This window comes from Pygoscelis adeliae, unplaced genomic scaffold (assembly GCF_000699105.1).
Source record: "Pygoscelis adeliae isolate BGI_AS28 unplaced genomic scaffold, ASM69910v1 Scaffold244, whole genome shotgun sequence".
In the NCBI taxonomy this organism is placed as follows: Eukaryota; Metazoa; Chordata; class Aves; order Sphenisciformes; family Spheniscidae; genus Pygoscelis; species Pygoscelis adeliae.
In genome coordinates, this window is record NW_008824648.1 from 1193230 (window position 1) to 1209430 (window position 16201).

General features: G+C 47.0%; 1 protein-coding gene across 1 annotated transcript in view; it reads left to right on the forward strand.

Annotated features, from left to right (window-relative positions):
• Positions 1 to 3728, forward strand: part of TLL2 (tolloid-like 2) — a 64682-nt gene extending 60954 nt beyond the window's left edge. Inside the window, exons 18-21 of the mRNA XM_009322476.1 lie at positions 1 to 33; positions 839 to 1052; positions 2120 to 2370; positions 3594 to 3728. The exon at positions 1 to 33 is cut by the window's left edge and continues 92 nt beyond it. Coding sequence (XP_009320751.1) covers positions 1 to 33; positions 839 to 1052; positions 2120 to 2370; positions 3594 to 3728 — 633 coding nt within the window. The remainder of the gene's footprint in view (positions 34 to 838; positions 1053 to 2119; positions 2371 to 3593) is intronic.
• The last annotated feature ends 12473 nt before the right edge of the window (positions 3729 to 16201 follow it).

Genomic DNA, 16201 nt, shown 5'->3' on the forward strand with positions numbered 1-16201 from the left:
ATCTCTGCAACGCCTGGCCACCGAGTGAAAGTAGTGAGTAACCAGTGAGCGGGAGCGCGAGGGGAGAAGCGGGCCGGATTGTGAGGAGCTGAAGTGACTTCCCCCCGCCACTGTGTGAGTGGGAGGTTGATCCCCATAGGTCCTGTGTGGGGTGCTCGGAGGAGGGCATCCCGGGAGGCTGCCCCTGGCCTGCAGAAGGGCAGAAGGTCTCAGAGGGACATAAGGCAGGGGTGAGGCAGCTTGGAGGAGACTCCAGCAGATGACAACTGTGGAGCATTGCTCTCTCTGTTAACAGAAGGTTTAACGTGCCCTCCCACCCCTACCCCTCCTTGTGAGCCACTCTGTTGGGACCATATCTGCATAAGGTGGTGGCAGGGCCAGTCCCTCTGAGGGAGAAGCGTCAGGCCCGTTTTACAGCATGGCCTGATGCATGTGGCAGGACATGCCCAAAGCTGTGCAGATGGCCTATGCACTGGGGGAAAGAATGCCTGGATCCCTGTGCTCAGTGGAAGTAATATTGAAGAACTGCCCATTCAGTGTGCTAGGCAGGGTTCCCAGCAGGAAAAATAAGAGTATATAAGGCTTGCATTTGAAAACTGTTGTTGTGCACCCATGTGAGGCAGTAAAGCTAAGGCTACACAGCACGTTCATATGAACTTCTGAGCTTTGCCGCCCTGAGATCACTCTTGTTTGAAAGCACACTATTCTGTTTCAGTTTGTGGGAGGAGTGGGACAGACATACCATTTGACCTGTTTCTCACTTGGCATTTCATCCTCTGCTAAATTGCATACTCAGATTTACAAATGTCTGTCTTAATTCTCCTTATGCTTGCTGTAGACCTTCAATGAGTTTGAGATTGAACAGCACCAAGAATGTGCCTATGACCACTTAGAAATGTATGACGGGCCCAACAGCAAGTCACCCATCCTTGGCCGCTTCTGTGGCAGCAAGAAACCAGACCCTGTAGTGGCTTCTACCAACAAGATGTTCCTCAGGTTTTACTCTGACGCTTCTGTGCAAAGAAAAGGTTTCCAGGCAAAGCACAGCACAGGTAAGCTGGTTGCCTGCCAATACCCCAGTGCGATAAGATGTCATCAAGTCTCACTGCATTTGTTTCACCAGGCAAAACCAGACACACTTTTCTCCCAAATAAGCTTAGCCTGAATTTTAAGTGGTTGTATATTGTGCTAACCAATTCCCAGACCATTGTTGGCACCATACCATAAATGCCAGCTTCCTTATCAGCTCAGAGGTCTCTTGGTGTCAAAAATCCTGCTCATGTTCTTTTGTTTAAATTGGAGGTGTTTGGTTGAGCAGCAACCCCTTCTGTTCCTCATCAACCCTCAGAAAAGGAGGTGATGCAACTTAGCCTGTGTATTGGCCCCCACACGGCACAGGCCCATATTAGATTGATGGTGGTGGAAGCAGAGACGTGCTGTGGACAGACACAGCTTGATCTTCTTATCTGTGGCAGCCCAGAGGTGAGCGTGTTGTACCAAGGTTCACTTTTTTGAAATCCCTGCCACTGTAAACAGGTGAAACGTGCTTTGAGTGGCAGTGCGTGAGAGACTGGTGAAGAGGCATCTTCCTGATTGACTGCAGGGAAACTCTGCACCAAAGCACACACGTTTTGCACACACAGGGCTACTTTTGCACATTGTGTGGGTAGAAAAGGATTGTTTTGGTCCCCAGTTTTTTAATGTGCTTCAGCTTCCTGCTGGCAAAATACTTGGGGTCAGAATTTCAGCTACCGGACAAGTGTAAAGAACATGTTAAGTCTTCCTTTAAGCAATTGCTTTCTAAAATAATACATTTTTCCAGAGTATAATGTGGCAGGAACCCCATCCTGCCAGTTTTAACTGGTCGCCTCTTTCCATGCATGTTCTGTACCAAAAGAACCAAGCTTCTCTACATTATGTGGGTCATTGGATTCATAGATGACTGGAGAATTCACTGGTTTATGGTTATTTGGTGCAGTGGTTAATTATCTTCCCTGTTGTACATGCACTTCAAGCTGGAAGTCTTCTCTCCTCACAGCTGGCCCAAAAGTGGGATGGTGAGTCTTTGTTGTGAAGTAAGGCCTTTGAGAGACTGTCTTGTGCCCTTTTCTTCCTCCAGAGTGTGGCGGGCTCTTAAAGGCTGAAATACGAACTAAGGAGCTATATTCCCATGCTCAGTTTGGGGACAACAACTACCCAGGTCAAACCAACTGCGAATGGGTGATTGTAGCTGAAGATGGCTATGGGGTGGAGCTGATATTCCAGACGTTTGAGGTCGAGGAGGAGGCCGACTGTGGGTACGACTACATGGAGATTTATGATGGTTACGACAGCACTGCACCCCGCCTGGGACGCTTCTGTGGCTCAGGGGTAAGCTGTGGTGGTGGGGATTTCATAGGCATAACTGGAGGTGGCAAGGAAGGGTACTCTCGTACCCTTTTTGGACAGGGATAGCTCTCACAAACTGGTGGTGAGAATGCCTTGTGTGTCTGGGTTTTGCTGCTTCTCCTGTCGCTAGAGATCACAGCCATTTTATCTGATGCACAGAGCTGGTCTGAAAACCTTGCCGACTGACTTTGCCTTGTTAGCCCAGTGCCATGTGCAGCAGCACGGGACTGCCGCACTGCTGTGCCCCAGCCCTGCTGCCAAAGTGTTGTGTAAATGTGGGAAACAGCTTCCGAAGGCCAGCTTCATCCCCAGTCACTTCCTGCCTGAAGCTAAGTCACGCTGTGGCCATGCTGTGGTGAGGGCGAAGGGTGGAGGGGCTTGCAGAGCTGCTTGCTGACTCCAGGGTGGCATGCCGTCTCCTAAACAGTTGTCTGTGTCCCCATTAACTGGGGACTGTTAGCATGAGCAATGGTGTGTGGTATTTAAAATCAGAGGGTCTATGTTTGATTTCTCTAGGACTTCAGCAATGAAATGGAGAAGGTTCTTAATTGAATTTAAAGAGAGACAACCAGGGAGCAAGTGTGTGGGAGCAGCCCTTGCAAATTGGGGAAACGGTCTGGAAAATAAACAAAGGCATAGCAGCCTGGTGTGAAGTAGTTCGGGGCAGCAGGGTAGTAGTAATCTACCTACCTGCACACTGACAAATGGAAAATGGCTGGGAAATTGTTGGTCCTGCAGAGAAGCACAGGGGGGTTGTAGCAGGTCACAACAGTGGGGGAGATAACCAGAGTTACCATATAAGATAAGTGGTTAAGTTATTTTGCTGCTAATGAACCTGGGAGAGCCTCAGCTGCCAAACAGGGTCCAATTTGGATTGTGTCATTTCCTGAAAAGATAAGGACAAATCAGAGCAAACTCAGAAGATTGGAACAAGAATATCCAGGGAGTCCTGTGAAAAAACAACTGGAAGAACTGGGATTGTAGAGTGGACTGGCATCAGCCTTCAAACATAAAAGGCAAGCCTGCAAAGAGCAAGGGAATATGCTCAGGAAGTCAGAGCAGGGCAGGAGGTACTGAACGCTCAGTCTTCATGTTTACTGGCCAGTCTGTCTTCACCGTGAGCTTAAACTCTAACATCATAGTGCAGACAGTTACTTAGCCTGTAGACTTGACCGCTCTGTGCTGTCTTCTTTCCTTTTCTGCAGCCTCTGGAAGAAATCTACTCTGCAGGAGATTCCATCATGATTCGATTCCATACAGACGACACCATCAATAAGAAAGGCTTTCACGCCCGATACATAAGTACCAAATTTCAGGATGCGTTGCACATGAGAAAGTAGTTTGACTGCTCCTCACAGACATTCCCCATCTGAAGATTGAGACATTTAACTGTGATCTTTGCCTTTTTTTTTTTTTTTAAAAGCTTCTGTGCACCTGGCCAAAAGCAGTGTACAGTATTTTCTGTAACTAAAACTAAATCCAGTCTCAAAGGTTTGCCTCTGCAATTATTAGCATGACCCTGTCTTGTTAACATACCCAGGACCAAAAATTGTCTTCTAATCATACCTGCCAGGGCACAAACATTGTATTTTGCACAGCTTGCCATGGGGCTGAGTGAAGACTGAGCTTGAATTGAGAAAAGCCTTTGTCTCTTGCGTATCCTGTTTCTAGGTGACATTTCCTAAGCATCCTGTACACATGAGCCGTCTGAACACATTTTCTGGAGCAGGTGATGTGGACAGTCACCCAGTAGGGTTTTCTCAAAGGACTTTGGGAGCTGCACACTCTCCCCTACCAGCCCAAAATACTCTGTGCAATAAGTGAACAACCAGATGGCTAGAACTCCATCACTCCTTCTGTCCCATCTATTTATTGTCTTGGTTATTGTGGGTTGAGAACTAGGCAGGGGCACAGGGACAGTCTCTTTAGGGCTGCTAGCTACTTGGATCACGGTGACCAAGAAGGGCCCAGTGTCTGATTTGCAGTAATTGTCATGGCATATGTTGAATGGAAGTACTTTGATGCGGTGGCCAAGAGAAAGGTGGTGGCTGACGGGAAGTGCTGTGGTGAGGTGCAAGGCATGACGGTGGCAAAGCTTAGCAACTGGAGTGCTGACAGCGTGCTCCAGTTACACCACCAGGCAAGGCAGCGCAGGGGCCTGTGGCAGCAGTCCAGGCCTTAAATAAGGAATCTCTCCTCCTCACTCCACCCATATTTGCTTTCTCAGCCTTCTTTACGTTGCTTCCTTTCCTTAGTACCGCTTCCCTGTGAGCCCTTCCTTTTCGCAGCTGAGCTGCTCTCCCCAGGGCTCCCCACCGCAACCTAGGAGTGCTCCGCAGCATCAGCTAGCCAGAGCGTCTCACCGAAGGAAACGCTGGGCCAGAGATAGTCAGGGTGTCCCTGAGGCAGAGGGGCACAGGCCATGCTACAGGTCAGCTCTGGTGAGCCCTGGGAACTTGTCAAACATGTGCAAGCTCCAGGCATGGGACTAGGAACGGAAGAGCCCTGGGGTTTCTGCTTCCTCCCTGTTCCTCACTGGCCCATGGCCCAGTCTCTTAGCTTCAGGGGTGCAAGCGAGATGGTGACTTAAGCACTTTGAGCTATAAGGCTCAGACATGCTCTGTGTTGCAGTTATTTATGTACATGGAAGCTACCAAGCCACAGGCTTGCAGAATTAACAGGTAGTTTGGCACTTCTTTGGGAAAAAGTAGGGAAAACTCTGCTTTTGGGGGAACCTCTCTAATTGAGCTGTTGATATGGAAAGAAAAAAAAGAGAAGGAAAAAAGAAGGCTTTTTTCTGAATGATATTTCATTAAGGCACTCGTGGGCAATTATGAGCTAAAAGCTGAGGTATGTTAGCTTTAATAAAGTATTTATAATCCAAGGATTACTATGTTTACATAACCAATATACTGTCAGGCTCCGGGGTGACACCTCCTCTCTGGTGTATGACTGTGGAGAAGTGTCAGCACCACTGTCAGGCGCAAACGACATTCCTGGAGATGAGGGCATTTCCAGATGGATAATAAATAGACCCAGCCCTCTTCAGAAGTCCTTGAACAGAATATGGTCCAAGTATTGTGAATACTAGGAGAAGCAAATGCATGAAAATATTTTCTTGCTTAGAACAAGAAAAAAAATAATTTATACACACACACACAAAAGATTATATGTATATAAAATGTGCATGTAGAAGACCAGTAGTCAAAGCCTTAATAAGTGTCACGTGAACAATACTGTACCATTGACTATAGCTTTATTGCAGGCTGTATAAAACCATGTTATTTCCATGGTTGGTTTTTTAGCTCTGTTTTGTTCCTCTTTTCAAATTTTGTGGCCTTTTTACAGGCAAGACCTCTGATCTCAAGCTGTTTGACCATGCAGGTCTGGGGAAGTGAGCTCTGCTAGATGGGGTCTGCGTTTGTCCTTCTCTTCCTTGCCGCTGTTCAAGCAAAATCGCAGCGACTCAGGTCTGGCAATAAAAGCGTGACATCGATCCCTGTGAAACAGAAGGGAAGTTTCAGGTGGCAAGCAGCGGTTCATGTTTCCTAGCTTTCTAACGGGAGCAATGACTCTGGAGAGAAGTCACTGTAGCAGCTTCCCACGTACTTTAACATCTCTGTTCTATGTTCTGGTAATTTCCCGTCTTCCCCAGACTGGTCCGTTGCAGATGCTTGCAATGTGGTTTGATGGATCTACTACACTTGTTAGCATTCATGCAGATGTCTCTTGTGACAGTGTGCTCACAACTGTTGTACTGTGCATTTCAACCAATGATCTATGTAGAATTTTTCTGCTGTACTGACTGGGCTCAACAGTCAATAATTCTAAATGTGTGAAAGTTTCTTAAGAAAAAAGAAAAAAATGTCAGACCCTCTAAGGTGTGTATCCATATTCTGGTCTTTGTGTGGTTTTACATTTCACTAACTAAAATAATTTTTTAAGAGGGGGAGGAGAGGAGGGTGTGGGGGCAATCACAAATGTACCTGTGCCCAGAACAAGTCTCTGCATTCATTAAAGACTGTGGATTCAGTTGCATGTTCTGTTGTATGCATGCATTTACCACTTCCTCAAGGGAAGGAAATCTCTTAATACATTCCTTGTTCTGCCAACTGTTGTTTGTGTCTACTGCTAATACCGGGCGGGATTTACTCTCTGCAGGAAGCGACTTTCCCTTGAGCCTTTTGCTTTGTCTTGGCTTTTGCAATCAAGAGAGCATTTAGGAAGTGGGGCAGAGGAACAAGTTGGTCAGCCAAAGGTCTACATCATTGTGTTTCACGTTCTGCACTTATGCTTTAGTGGGCTGAGATGCAGATCTGCAGCAATAAACATTAGGGATCTGGGAATTAGTCCGTAAGTAGACTTCAAAAAGAGGAGGCTCATTTACTACATTACAGGGTATGGCCTTCAGCAGCAGGTCCCAAAGACCCTGGGACATGAAACTCCTGTGCAAAGGACAGCAGGATGAGCATGAGGCAGATGTTCCTTACTGCAGAGTTGTGGTCCGCACTGTCACTGTGGCAGCAAAATATTCAGTAGCTAGGCAGCACCTAAGATGCTTTTCTTCCTCTCTGTCCTCCGTTTGATGTCTACCCTGCTTGCTAAGGATCACGTCTGTGTTCTTTGCTCAACACATAACCAGTTCCTGCATGTCCCACCACCCAGAACATTTCCTGTGGTGTGTGTCACGGCCACTCAAACCTTTGTGGTGACTGAATTTCCTCCCAGTTACTCCCAAAGGCAAAGCAGCAACAAAGGAATAAGCATCTCCATGCAGCCTCCTGCACCAGAGTATCATGGCACAGTGTGAGCCTGGAGGCTGACAGTCAAGTCACCATCATTTCCCATTTTAGAAGGGCCAGGAAGCCTTCAGTCAAACAGTCCAAAATGATGCAGCCCAAGTAAAGCCAGTGGGAAATAGGAGGTAAAATAAAAGGTGGACTATGAACTGTAGTCACAGCTGTTAGAGAAACACAGAGACATTTGCAATTGCAGTGAGATAGGTTCTCACTGAGTGCACGATCTATCTGTTGTATGTGTAAAGATCTTTTGCAGGCTTGTATCTTCCCTGCTGTTCAACTAGCATTTTCCCTTTACATCTCTTTCCACACTGATTGCCTGCCACCAGTGCTGTGTGACATGGCCGGTCCTCATTTTCTCTGCTTATTTCTCGAAACAGGACTTAATATTTCCAGAAAATGCCAAGGATCATCTAGTCACCACGTGCAAGATGCTGAAGGGGATATCCGTTGTCTGCCAGGAGATTCTTCATCTTTTAAAAACACAAGTACCCAGTGGTACAGCGCACTTCAGACACAGAACAATGCCTCAGACCAGACAGGCTCGTTGGTCTCAGCATCAAGCCAGCAGAAATACTCCGCTTTGTCCTGGTGTTTCCAGCAAATGTGCTCTGGCAGAAGAGGTGTGAGCCTTAGAAAGCAAAAGCAGGATTCCCCTCAGGCTGATCTGTGCTACATATTAAACACGCCCTTGGAGCCAGGAGCAGTTTTATTTGCCATGGGGCTGGCAGAGAAGAGGCAGAGTCCCTGACGCCCTGAAGCCTAGCTTGCCAGGTGCGTGCCAGACCCTGCCCCTGGCAGGGACCTGGCTCTATCAGGTGTGCTGGGACCCAGCCAGGTTGCCTGAGTCAGCCTGAGGGAAATGCCATCGTCTCTTCCTCTTTGCAGGTCCGCAGTTCAGTTTTTAGCAGGAAGAGAAACTCATCCTAAAAGGAGCACTAACCCCGACGTCGGGCGGTCTGCTGTTAATGTATGCAGGGATTTCTCAGGAAGAAGAGCAAAATGGTGAGTGGGAGTCATCCTGTCAAGTCCATTGAGTCTTGTTTGGATGGAAGTAGCCAGGGGAGGTCAGAGTACAGGAGACAAGAGGCCACGGGACCACTTAGCTATTGGATCAAAAGTTTGCTGGGAGTGTTTAACCCTCCCGTTCTCTGCCCCGACCAGATCAATCAAGCTGGCCCCTTTGTTAGTTCTGCATTTCCTTATGGTGCAGCCAGTGGTTTCAGACACCTGCTTGGGTTTTAGCGTCTACCCCAGCTTTTCTGTCCTAGAGGTGTTGCCTGGTCTTAGGGTGGTTGGAGCAAAGAGGAGGCTTGTGCCCTGGATCATGCAGTAGACCCTTCTTGAGGAGATTTCCTGTCCTGGGAGATGGGACCTGCTGAAATGCACGCTGTCTATTTAGAAATGGCCAGGTGAGAGTGTCTGGGAGTGAAACCTCCTTCCTCCCAGCAGCTAGCTGGCTCTGAGGTTAAAGCAACGTTCTCCTCTGAAATTTAATAATGAATTAATTCCATGAGCATTCACTGAAAACATGTTCTCAAAGCATCTTGGATTGACAGCAGAGCTAGGGGAGTGCAGCACAAAGTTACTTGTTAATGGCATACAGACAGAAATAGATTAGTGGCTTTGGTCTCTCTAACCTCTGTTGACCTTCTTTCACTTCCCCATATTGGTCCCCTTGGGATCTCCCTTTGTCTGTCTCTTCCACAGCCCTACCCAGTGAGTGGCACGTAGCCTGTCCCGGCTCCATCCAAGAGCTGGCCAGGTGTTACCCCTGGAGCTGTATAGGCTCCAGAAGAGGAGATGGTCCCTGCCCATGAACGAGCACGGTTTGAACAAGTGCGAGAACAGCTAAGGGAAAGGGAGTATTATCCATATGCTGGAGAGTTGATGCTGAGAGGTGGAAGCATCTGTGGTAAATCTGAGAAGTAAATCCAGAGCATCTGATTGCTGGATGTGCGTGTCGACTGCATTTGTTCATCTCCCCTCTGCTCCCTTCAGTGAGAAGCCCTCTGTACAGGGCCGCAGGGGCCCAGTGATGCTGATTTTGGTTAGGGAAGAGGCCTGTCTCCTTGTGGTGGTCTCTCCATCATGTTCCAGGACTGAGTTACTGAGTGGCAAAAAGGGAGAGGGAGAGGTTGCAGCGGTTATTTTTACCTCAGCTGCAATATAAGGCTTTCTCTCACCCAAGATGTGCTCTTGGCAGACGGTAGCTGCTGTAGTTAATACTGCTGGGAAATCTACCTGACTCACATCAGGGCCACTGATACTCAGAGCCCTGTAAACATAACTCTGGAGTAGTCAGTGCAATCTATGAGCAAAAGCAGGGGCAGTGCAGGCATAGAAAGATATCACAATATTGAATTACATTCACTTTACATGAAGAAATTTCAGAGCAGTGCTCAGGAGTTTTAATCAGGAGGATTAGAAGTGTCCTCTTTCTTTTTTGAACTAAATAAATTGGAAGTGAATAGTAATTTTCACGTAAAGGACAGCCTTGTCTCTCCTGACATGGCTGGCATACAAACTTGCATACTGATCCATTTTTGCAAGTGACTTGAGACAATGGCTTTAAACCATTGTACGATTGAGAGAGACAGCCTATTTCTCAGTGTCTTGCTAGAGTTTTCTGTATTTGCTTGCTAGCAGGTTAGACACTTTGGTTTCCAAATACAACAGTCTTAGTAAGATACCCTGAATCCTGCATTTTGTAAGTAAAAGCAGCTCAGAGGAGAGCACAAATGCCCAGTGCCCTGCAAGTCACCTATTAGAGATTTAAGTGCAGAACCAGGCTTTTTCTTTATATAAGGGCTTACTTCATACAGTCTGTCCGCTAGTGTCCCACCTTAAGAAACTAAGTATTTAAATCTGGTCTGGAGCTGTGATTGAATAAGCTAGGAAAAACATTTCAGCTCAAATCAAGGGCTACCAGTGAGGTTATGACCTATTCCTAGCTGGCAACTGAAATTTGTAAAAAGTCAGTTGCACACACAAATACAGTTTCACAAATAACTTGAGCACAGAAAGGTGACCATATGTAGATGTGCTCTTTATGTGACTTCTTCTATTCAGACATTCATTTAACCTGCATGCACAGTCCTGGAAATAATCATGAAGTTCATTAAGTGCACTGTCTTTAAGTAAGAAGGAAATAAAATAAATTTACAGCTTCAGAGAAAAGGCAGATATGAAAATCCAAGCTCAAACATTAACAGGTCAGCTGTTCACAAACATCTGTTTCAGTGAGGAAGTTCAAGGAAGGCACAGTAGAAAATTTGGGTGAGAAATGTTTCTGCTATATTTCATTCCCAGCTGGACCTCTAAGGAGCTTGAAAGGGATCCTTTTCACTCGGTGGCTGATTGCTAGCTGTGTCTGCATGCTCAGAGGCATTTCCCAACATCTGTTGTCCCCTAAACTAAGCTGTTCAAAGGTTACGCTTCCAGTACAATGTCCACAGCTTGTGTATAAAGGCCACACTTCTAAACAAGCCTCCGGCTGGAGTCTGTAACGGGAGAATGACTTCTGGATATTTCAATAACTCACCCCCTCTTTGACTTTGCCGTGGATTATGGTCCTCGACACCCAGTGATGTGCCCCGCTCCTAGACTGCGGGACTTAGACTGAGCCAAGTCTCTCATAGCTTGCTTGCATTCTGAGCCTTCTTTCTCCATAACCTGCAGTATCCAGACTTTTATCGGCAAGCTTTCGCTGCATTGACCTCCCTGTTCTGAAGAAACCAGGCCCTACTCAGTGCATGGCAGCAGAACTTCCCACAGTCAGAAAATAGACAGTTTTCTGCCAGCTCCCTCTCTGCTGGCTTTTCGTGGGTGCAGAGCGAAGCTCTCTTTCAGTCTTTTCCTGTCACCTTCCAAAGCACCGGAGTTTCAGTTCCAAGGGGGACTTCAGCAGCTTTGCTCTTTCACTCCAGTTTACTTAATTCTTACATGTTTCTGGGGCTGGCTGGGGTTCAGGTATAACACTGAACCTAAGTGTCTTAAAAGAGCTGTTCCATACAGATGTGCATACTACTTGCCCCTGGATTACAGGAGAGGAGCGGCTCCCGCACTGCTTGTCCTGATACCCCCCTCTGAAGTATGGTGCTGCCTCTCCGCAGTACCATTCCCAACACTGTCACCAGCACCGATCCCTACAGGCAGCCCCAGCTGCCCACAGAGCTCACCATGTAATGGATCCAGTATTGCTTCCAGCAGCAGAGCTGCACCAGCAAGAGAGGTTAAGAGCAGCTTTCAACTGTCTCCAAGCCTCTTTCTGCATTCCTCCCCGATGGCAGAGTCTCTATATCCTAGCAGACAGACAGCACATCTAGCAGAGACTCTTCTGAATACCTCCCTTTCTATGTGTGGAAACAATTTAGTCAGGAAGGAGTTAATGTGTTTCTATCATTTTCAGCTGTCCTTGAATCAACAGGAGCAGGCACATGTGATTAGTTTGGGGCTCAAAGGCTGCAGGTGCAAGTCCTTGCTATTTTACAAGCTGCCACTGTACTTCAGCTCCCAAGCCATAGCGGGGTTAAACAGCCTTACCCTTTCTCACTGGGGAGCTGTCAGGGTAAATGCACTAAATGATAAGTCCCTGATTACTCAGAGGCCTTGCATGGTATAAACAATTCAGGCAAACCAGTTCATGTTACCTCGTATCACATTTTCAGTAGCACGGCATGGTTTTTGTTTTCTCTGGAGTAACTAGCGTGACTTCCCTGTTCAACTCAAATGAGTATATTCTCATGCCATCATTTCCAGTCGCTTCAGAAGCACCCCTCCCCGCTCCCACGCCTGGCCAGGGGCATCTCCCAATTGCTAATACTCAGCTGTGGTTTGTGGTTTGTTTTTTTTTTATTTTTCTGCAGGAGACAACAAAGTCTTTCTCACAGTTTTACAACACAATTGTAAATTCAGTAAGTACACTGCACAGGATGAAGATCAACTGACTACTCACCATCACATTATCTGTAGGAGCTGGGGGTGGGATTCTGGAAGAGAAATCGCTGCTTTTATGGGTGAATGTTGATGCGGATCTTCTGACGGGCTGTCCTAATGCTGCTGACATTATATTGTAGCAGTGAAGACAGGTGAGATGCTTAAAGTACCCAGATTCCTGCATTTGTGCCTGTTTTCCTGTTTATTTAGAAATGAGCACATCCAGGGAGAGGTGAGTTTGCTAAGCCTGTAATGCAGCTGAATTTTCTTAGTGCTTTTTTCACCAAAGGGAATGTGAATGTCGTTTCAGATTTCATTTCTGTTCTCTCCTGGTGAGAGAGGGGGTAAAGAGGGGAGCAGGCCATTAGCCATCACAGCAGTTACCAGAGGGTCCTTTACATGTCCTGCCACCCAAATAAGATACGCGTCACTGCTAATTCTTTGCTGAAAGACATGGGGTTCCTCTCTCTTCCCACAAAGAGTTGTGGGCATGTAAAGATCTGGGCTTTCTAATCCTACCTTCCCGCTCACTGTACTGTGAAATATAGTCTCTGTTCTGACACACAGACCCTTTCTGGTTTTGCATCTTCCCAGCCAGGGATCAATTGCAATTTTCTGCTGAATTATAGGCATCGAGGCCAATCAGTCTAGCCACAACCTGCCTTAGAACAGGGAAGGGCAATTTTTCTGGCTACTGAGTTACTGAAAGATGGATGTAGATGTGAGTATTGATCATGGTTGTTCTTGACTAAGCTGTTAGCTGCAGGGGCCAGAGGAGACCTGGCTGACCTGTGGCCTTTGAGGAGGCACATACAGCTCTTGAGCTCTGGCCTATACCCAGAGGCTGCTCCCCACGGCTGTCTAGGGTGGACGCTGGGTCCTGTGGCTCTCAGCTGGAGCAATGTCAGCTTGAGATGGTGGGTCAGCCTGGCAGAGGGGATAACAAGTGAGGCACCTGCCGTCATCACTGCCTGTGTGATGGACTTCCTTCTTGCTGGAGCTGCCCTGCCATTTGGAGCTGGGTGTGACATTTGGAATGGCTAGAAAAAGCCAGATGGTTTTGGTTTGGGGCACACCAGGTTTGCCAGTGCCCTGCACTGCATGCCTTGCATCTGCGAGCCAAGGCACCGATTGATCCTCCAGGCAAGGCCGTGCAGGCAGCTGCCTCTAGCATTGTAGCAAGGACAGAGAGCAGACTGTTGCAAAAACACATCTTTTCTTGAGGCTTCCCGCTCCCCTTTGTGCTGCTTTTCCTTCTGATTCCCGCTTTCTCTGGCATATATTTGTGCTTATCTCTTGTGTATGCTTTTTTCCAGCCTCAAGCCCCTTTTTGAGGAAAAACGTGTATTCTTTCCATTCAGTCAGAGCCATTGTTGGAAGGACCAGAGTTTGGGTTCTTGCTTGTGATTGGCAAGTACAGGGCATGACCTCAGGGTGCAGCTGGGTGCTCCATGTGTTACTGACCACACGCTGTTGTTGAAGTCTTGCAACTGCTCGCTTAGCCTCTCTCCTTGCTTGCTTTGTATGAAACGCTTTTTTGTAAATGTTCTATAACCATCTTATTTCTAGACTTCTGCACATACATCTGGAAGCACAGCTGTCCAGGCAGATTGTTCTTCTGGGGTAAGAGTTCATTTTATTATTTAATCTGATTGCGTGGAACGTTTTCCCTCTGAAATCAAATCTCTGCTTCCCTGTCTGTCTCAGTGTGCAGTACAGCTGGGCTGGATGCCACTGTTTTGATCCGGGGCTGCAGCTTTGTTCCTCGCGTTGGCTTTTCTTGCTGTTGTATGGTAGCCACTTGCTCAGCTACTAAGCACAGAGTTAAAGGATCCCACTGCATGCATTTGACCTGACTGTCTTTCTTTGTGAGTTAGTATGAGCCCTGGGTGGTTGGCGTAGCCGCAGGGATACCCAGCTTCCTGGTCTTGGTCCTTGCAGTCGTCCTGGCGGTGGTCTGTGTTCTCCAGTGGAAGAACTACAGCTGGAATCAGGTGACTACCTTCCATCTCCTGGGTGCCTTGCTACTTCCCAGCCTAGACCCCCACACCAGAAACCTGATTCAACACCTTCTGAAGCTCTCGGGAAGTTCAGGACCACATCCCTAGGCACTCAAACTGTCTCTGCTCTGTCTCTCAAAGGCTGTACCTCAGCTTAGGAGTTGCAGGTTCATAAGGATAGAAGAGAAATTCATATGAAAATACTTCATGAAGGGGCATCTCCAAATGATCTGTTAACTAGCAGGAAATAAAAAAAAATCTGTCACCACTGTTCTTCAGTGGATTTCTCTGTCATTTCCCACAGGAAATCATTCATTTAGGGATCCTCTCACTCCAAAATGGTGTTACTTAGCTCCAGAAATGCCACCAAGGTGTTTCATAGTATGCATAGCTTGGTCACCTTTTTTTCTGTGTTCCAACCCGTGGGGTGGGTGGGTCTTCACACCTTGCCTACCTCCTTACTGCTGGGGTAGAGTCAGGAGTTTCTGTAGCACCACGCTGTTTCCTTACTTCCAAAAGAAAGGAGTAACAGTACTGAGGGGGGCAATTTCCCTGTAGTTGTTGGTAAACATCTCTTTTTTTTTTCCCCTGGTTGTAAATGTCGAAGTTAGGGTTTTCCCGAAGTTAGGACCAGACAAACTTTGGATGTTCTAGTAAAGGCAATGTTCAGGCTTTGAGGTTTGCCCTCTGCAAGGTCATTCTCATTGGCATCCAGCTTGGAATATGTTGGATATTATCCCTGATATTATGCCCTCTGTGGTTATTTATCCCCTGCATATGTCCTGAGATCATTTTCTCACTGCCCTGTGCTTCTTATGCAGTTGTTTGTGAATTGTACATAGATGTTGTTTGCCACTGTTTTGTTCATTGCTTCAGACGAATCAACATCCCGATGGGCAGGAAGAGCATGAATATGAATCATCCCCTCCCAGACCTCCAGACGTAAGTCATCTATTAACTGATTCTCAACATAGCACACACGCTGCTGAGTGAGTTACTAAATGCAGGACGGGCTTTAAGGATAGTCCTAGACTAATAGAGAGCTCACGGTAAGCTCTCTCCCCATGCTTGCCTGGGGCTCCTACATGACTGCTGTTTCTGGTTGCATGTCTGTCCATTTGATGCAATCCCAGATGAGAGGCCAGCAATGGTTTGCCATTGTTTTAGAGTACACAGGCATCCTGCATGGGCAAAAATGGAGGGAGAAGGAGGGATGAACCTGAGATGTGAGCAGATATGACATTTTCTTCAAAATACTGCCAAACGTTTCCAAAGAGAGGTGGGAGTTCTTGCATACTGTATTCTCTGCAGTACTCACAGGTCTCTGAGTACCTTGTGACAACCATCACAGAAATTATATTTTGCTTCTAGGACTTTTATATGACCATGATGCAGGGGACAACAAATATCTATGTAAATGAAGATCCAGACAAACACCGCAACCCAGTCATTCAAACACAGCCAAAGCCCATGAGGATGAAGAAGCCCACAAGAGAGCCATCTGTGGTGGAATCCGTTTATGAAAACCATCCACCCTATCACTGAAAGAAAAGCACCAAATAGTGTCTGGGACCAGAAATAACAGACACAATCCTTTTCCTGGACGCCAGGGGTCACACAGTTGCAGTTTATGAACAAGAGAGTTTTCTATTTGTGCATACATGAAATTCTACAGAGGGCAGGACAAAGAGACTTTGGATGGGGAAAGAACTTGTTTGCAGTGAGATGTGGAAGCAAAATGAGATTCCCCTGGAGTACCCAAGCAATCTTGGAGAGATGGTTTTGCTGTCCTCCTAAATCTAAGTTAATTCATTTGAATAAAGAACATCTACATCCTTGCAGTAATACTGATGGTAGAAAAGAGCAGCCAGAGAGCTGGTTGGAGTCCCTATCACTCAGGTGCCTGAGCTCCTCGCAACAGCCTGCAAAGACAGGGATGCACTCTTCATTTGGCACGAGTCCAGACCATAAGTGAGATGAAGTGATATGCCCAAGAAAACTGGAAGGGGAATGCAACTCCAGCTGCAGAACTTAGACCTCACAATGGCAACTTCCCTTAGTTCTCAGGTGTTCCTT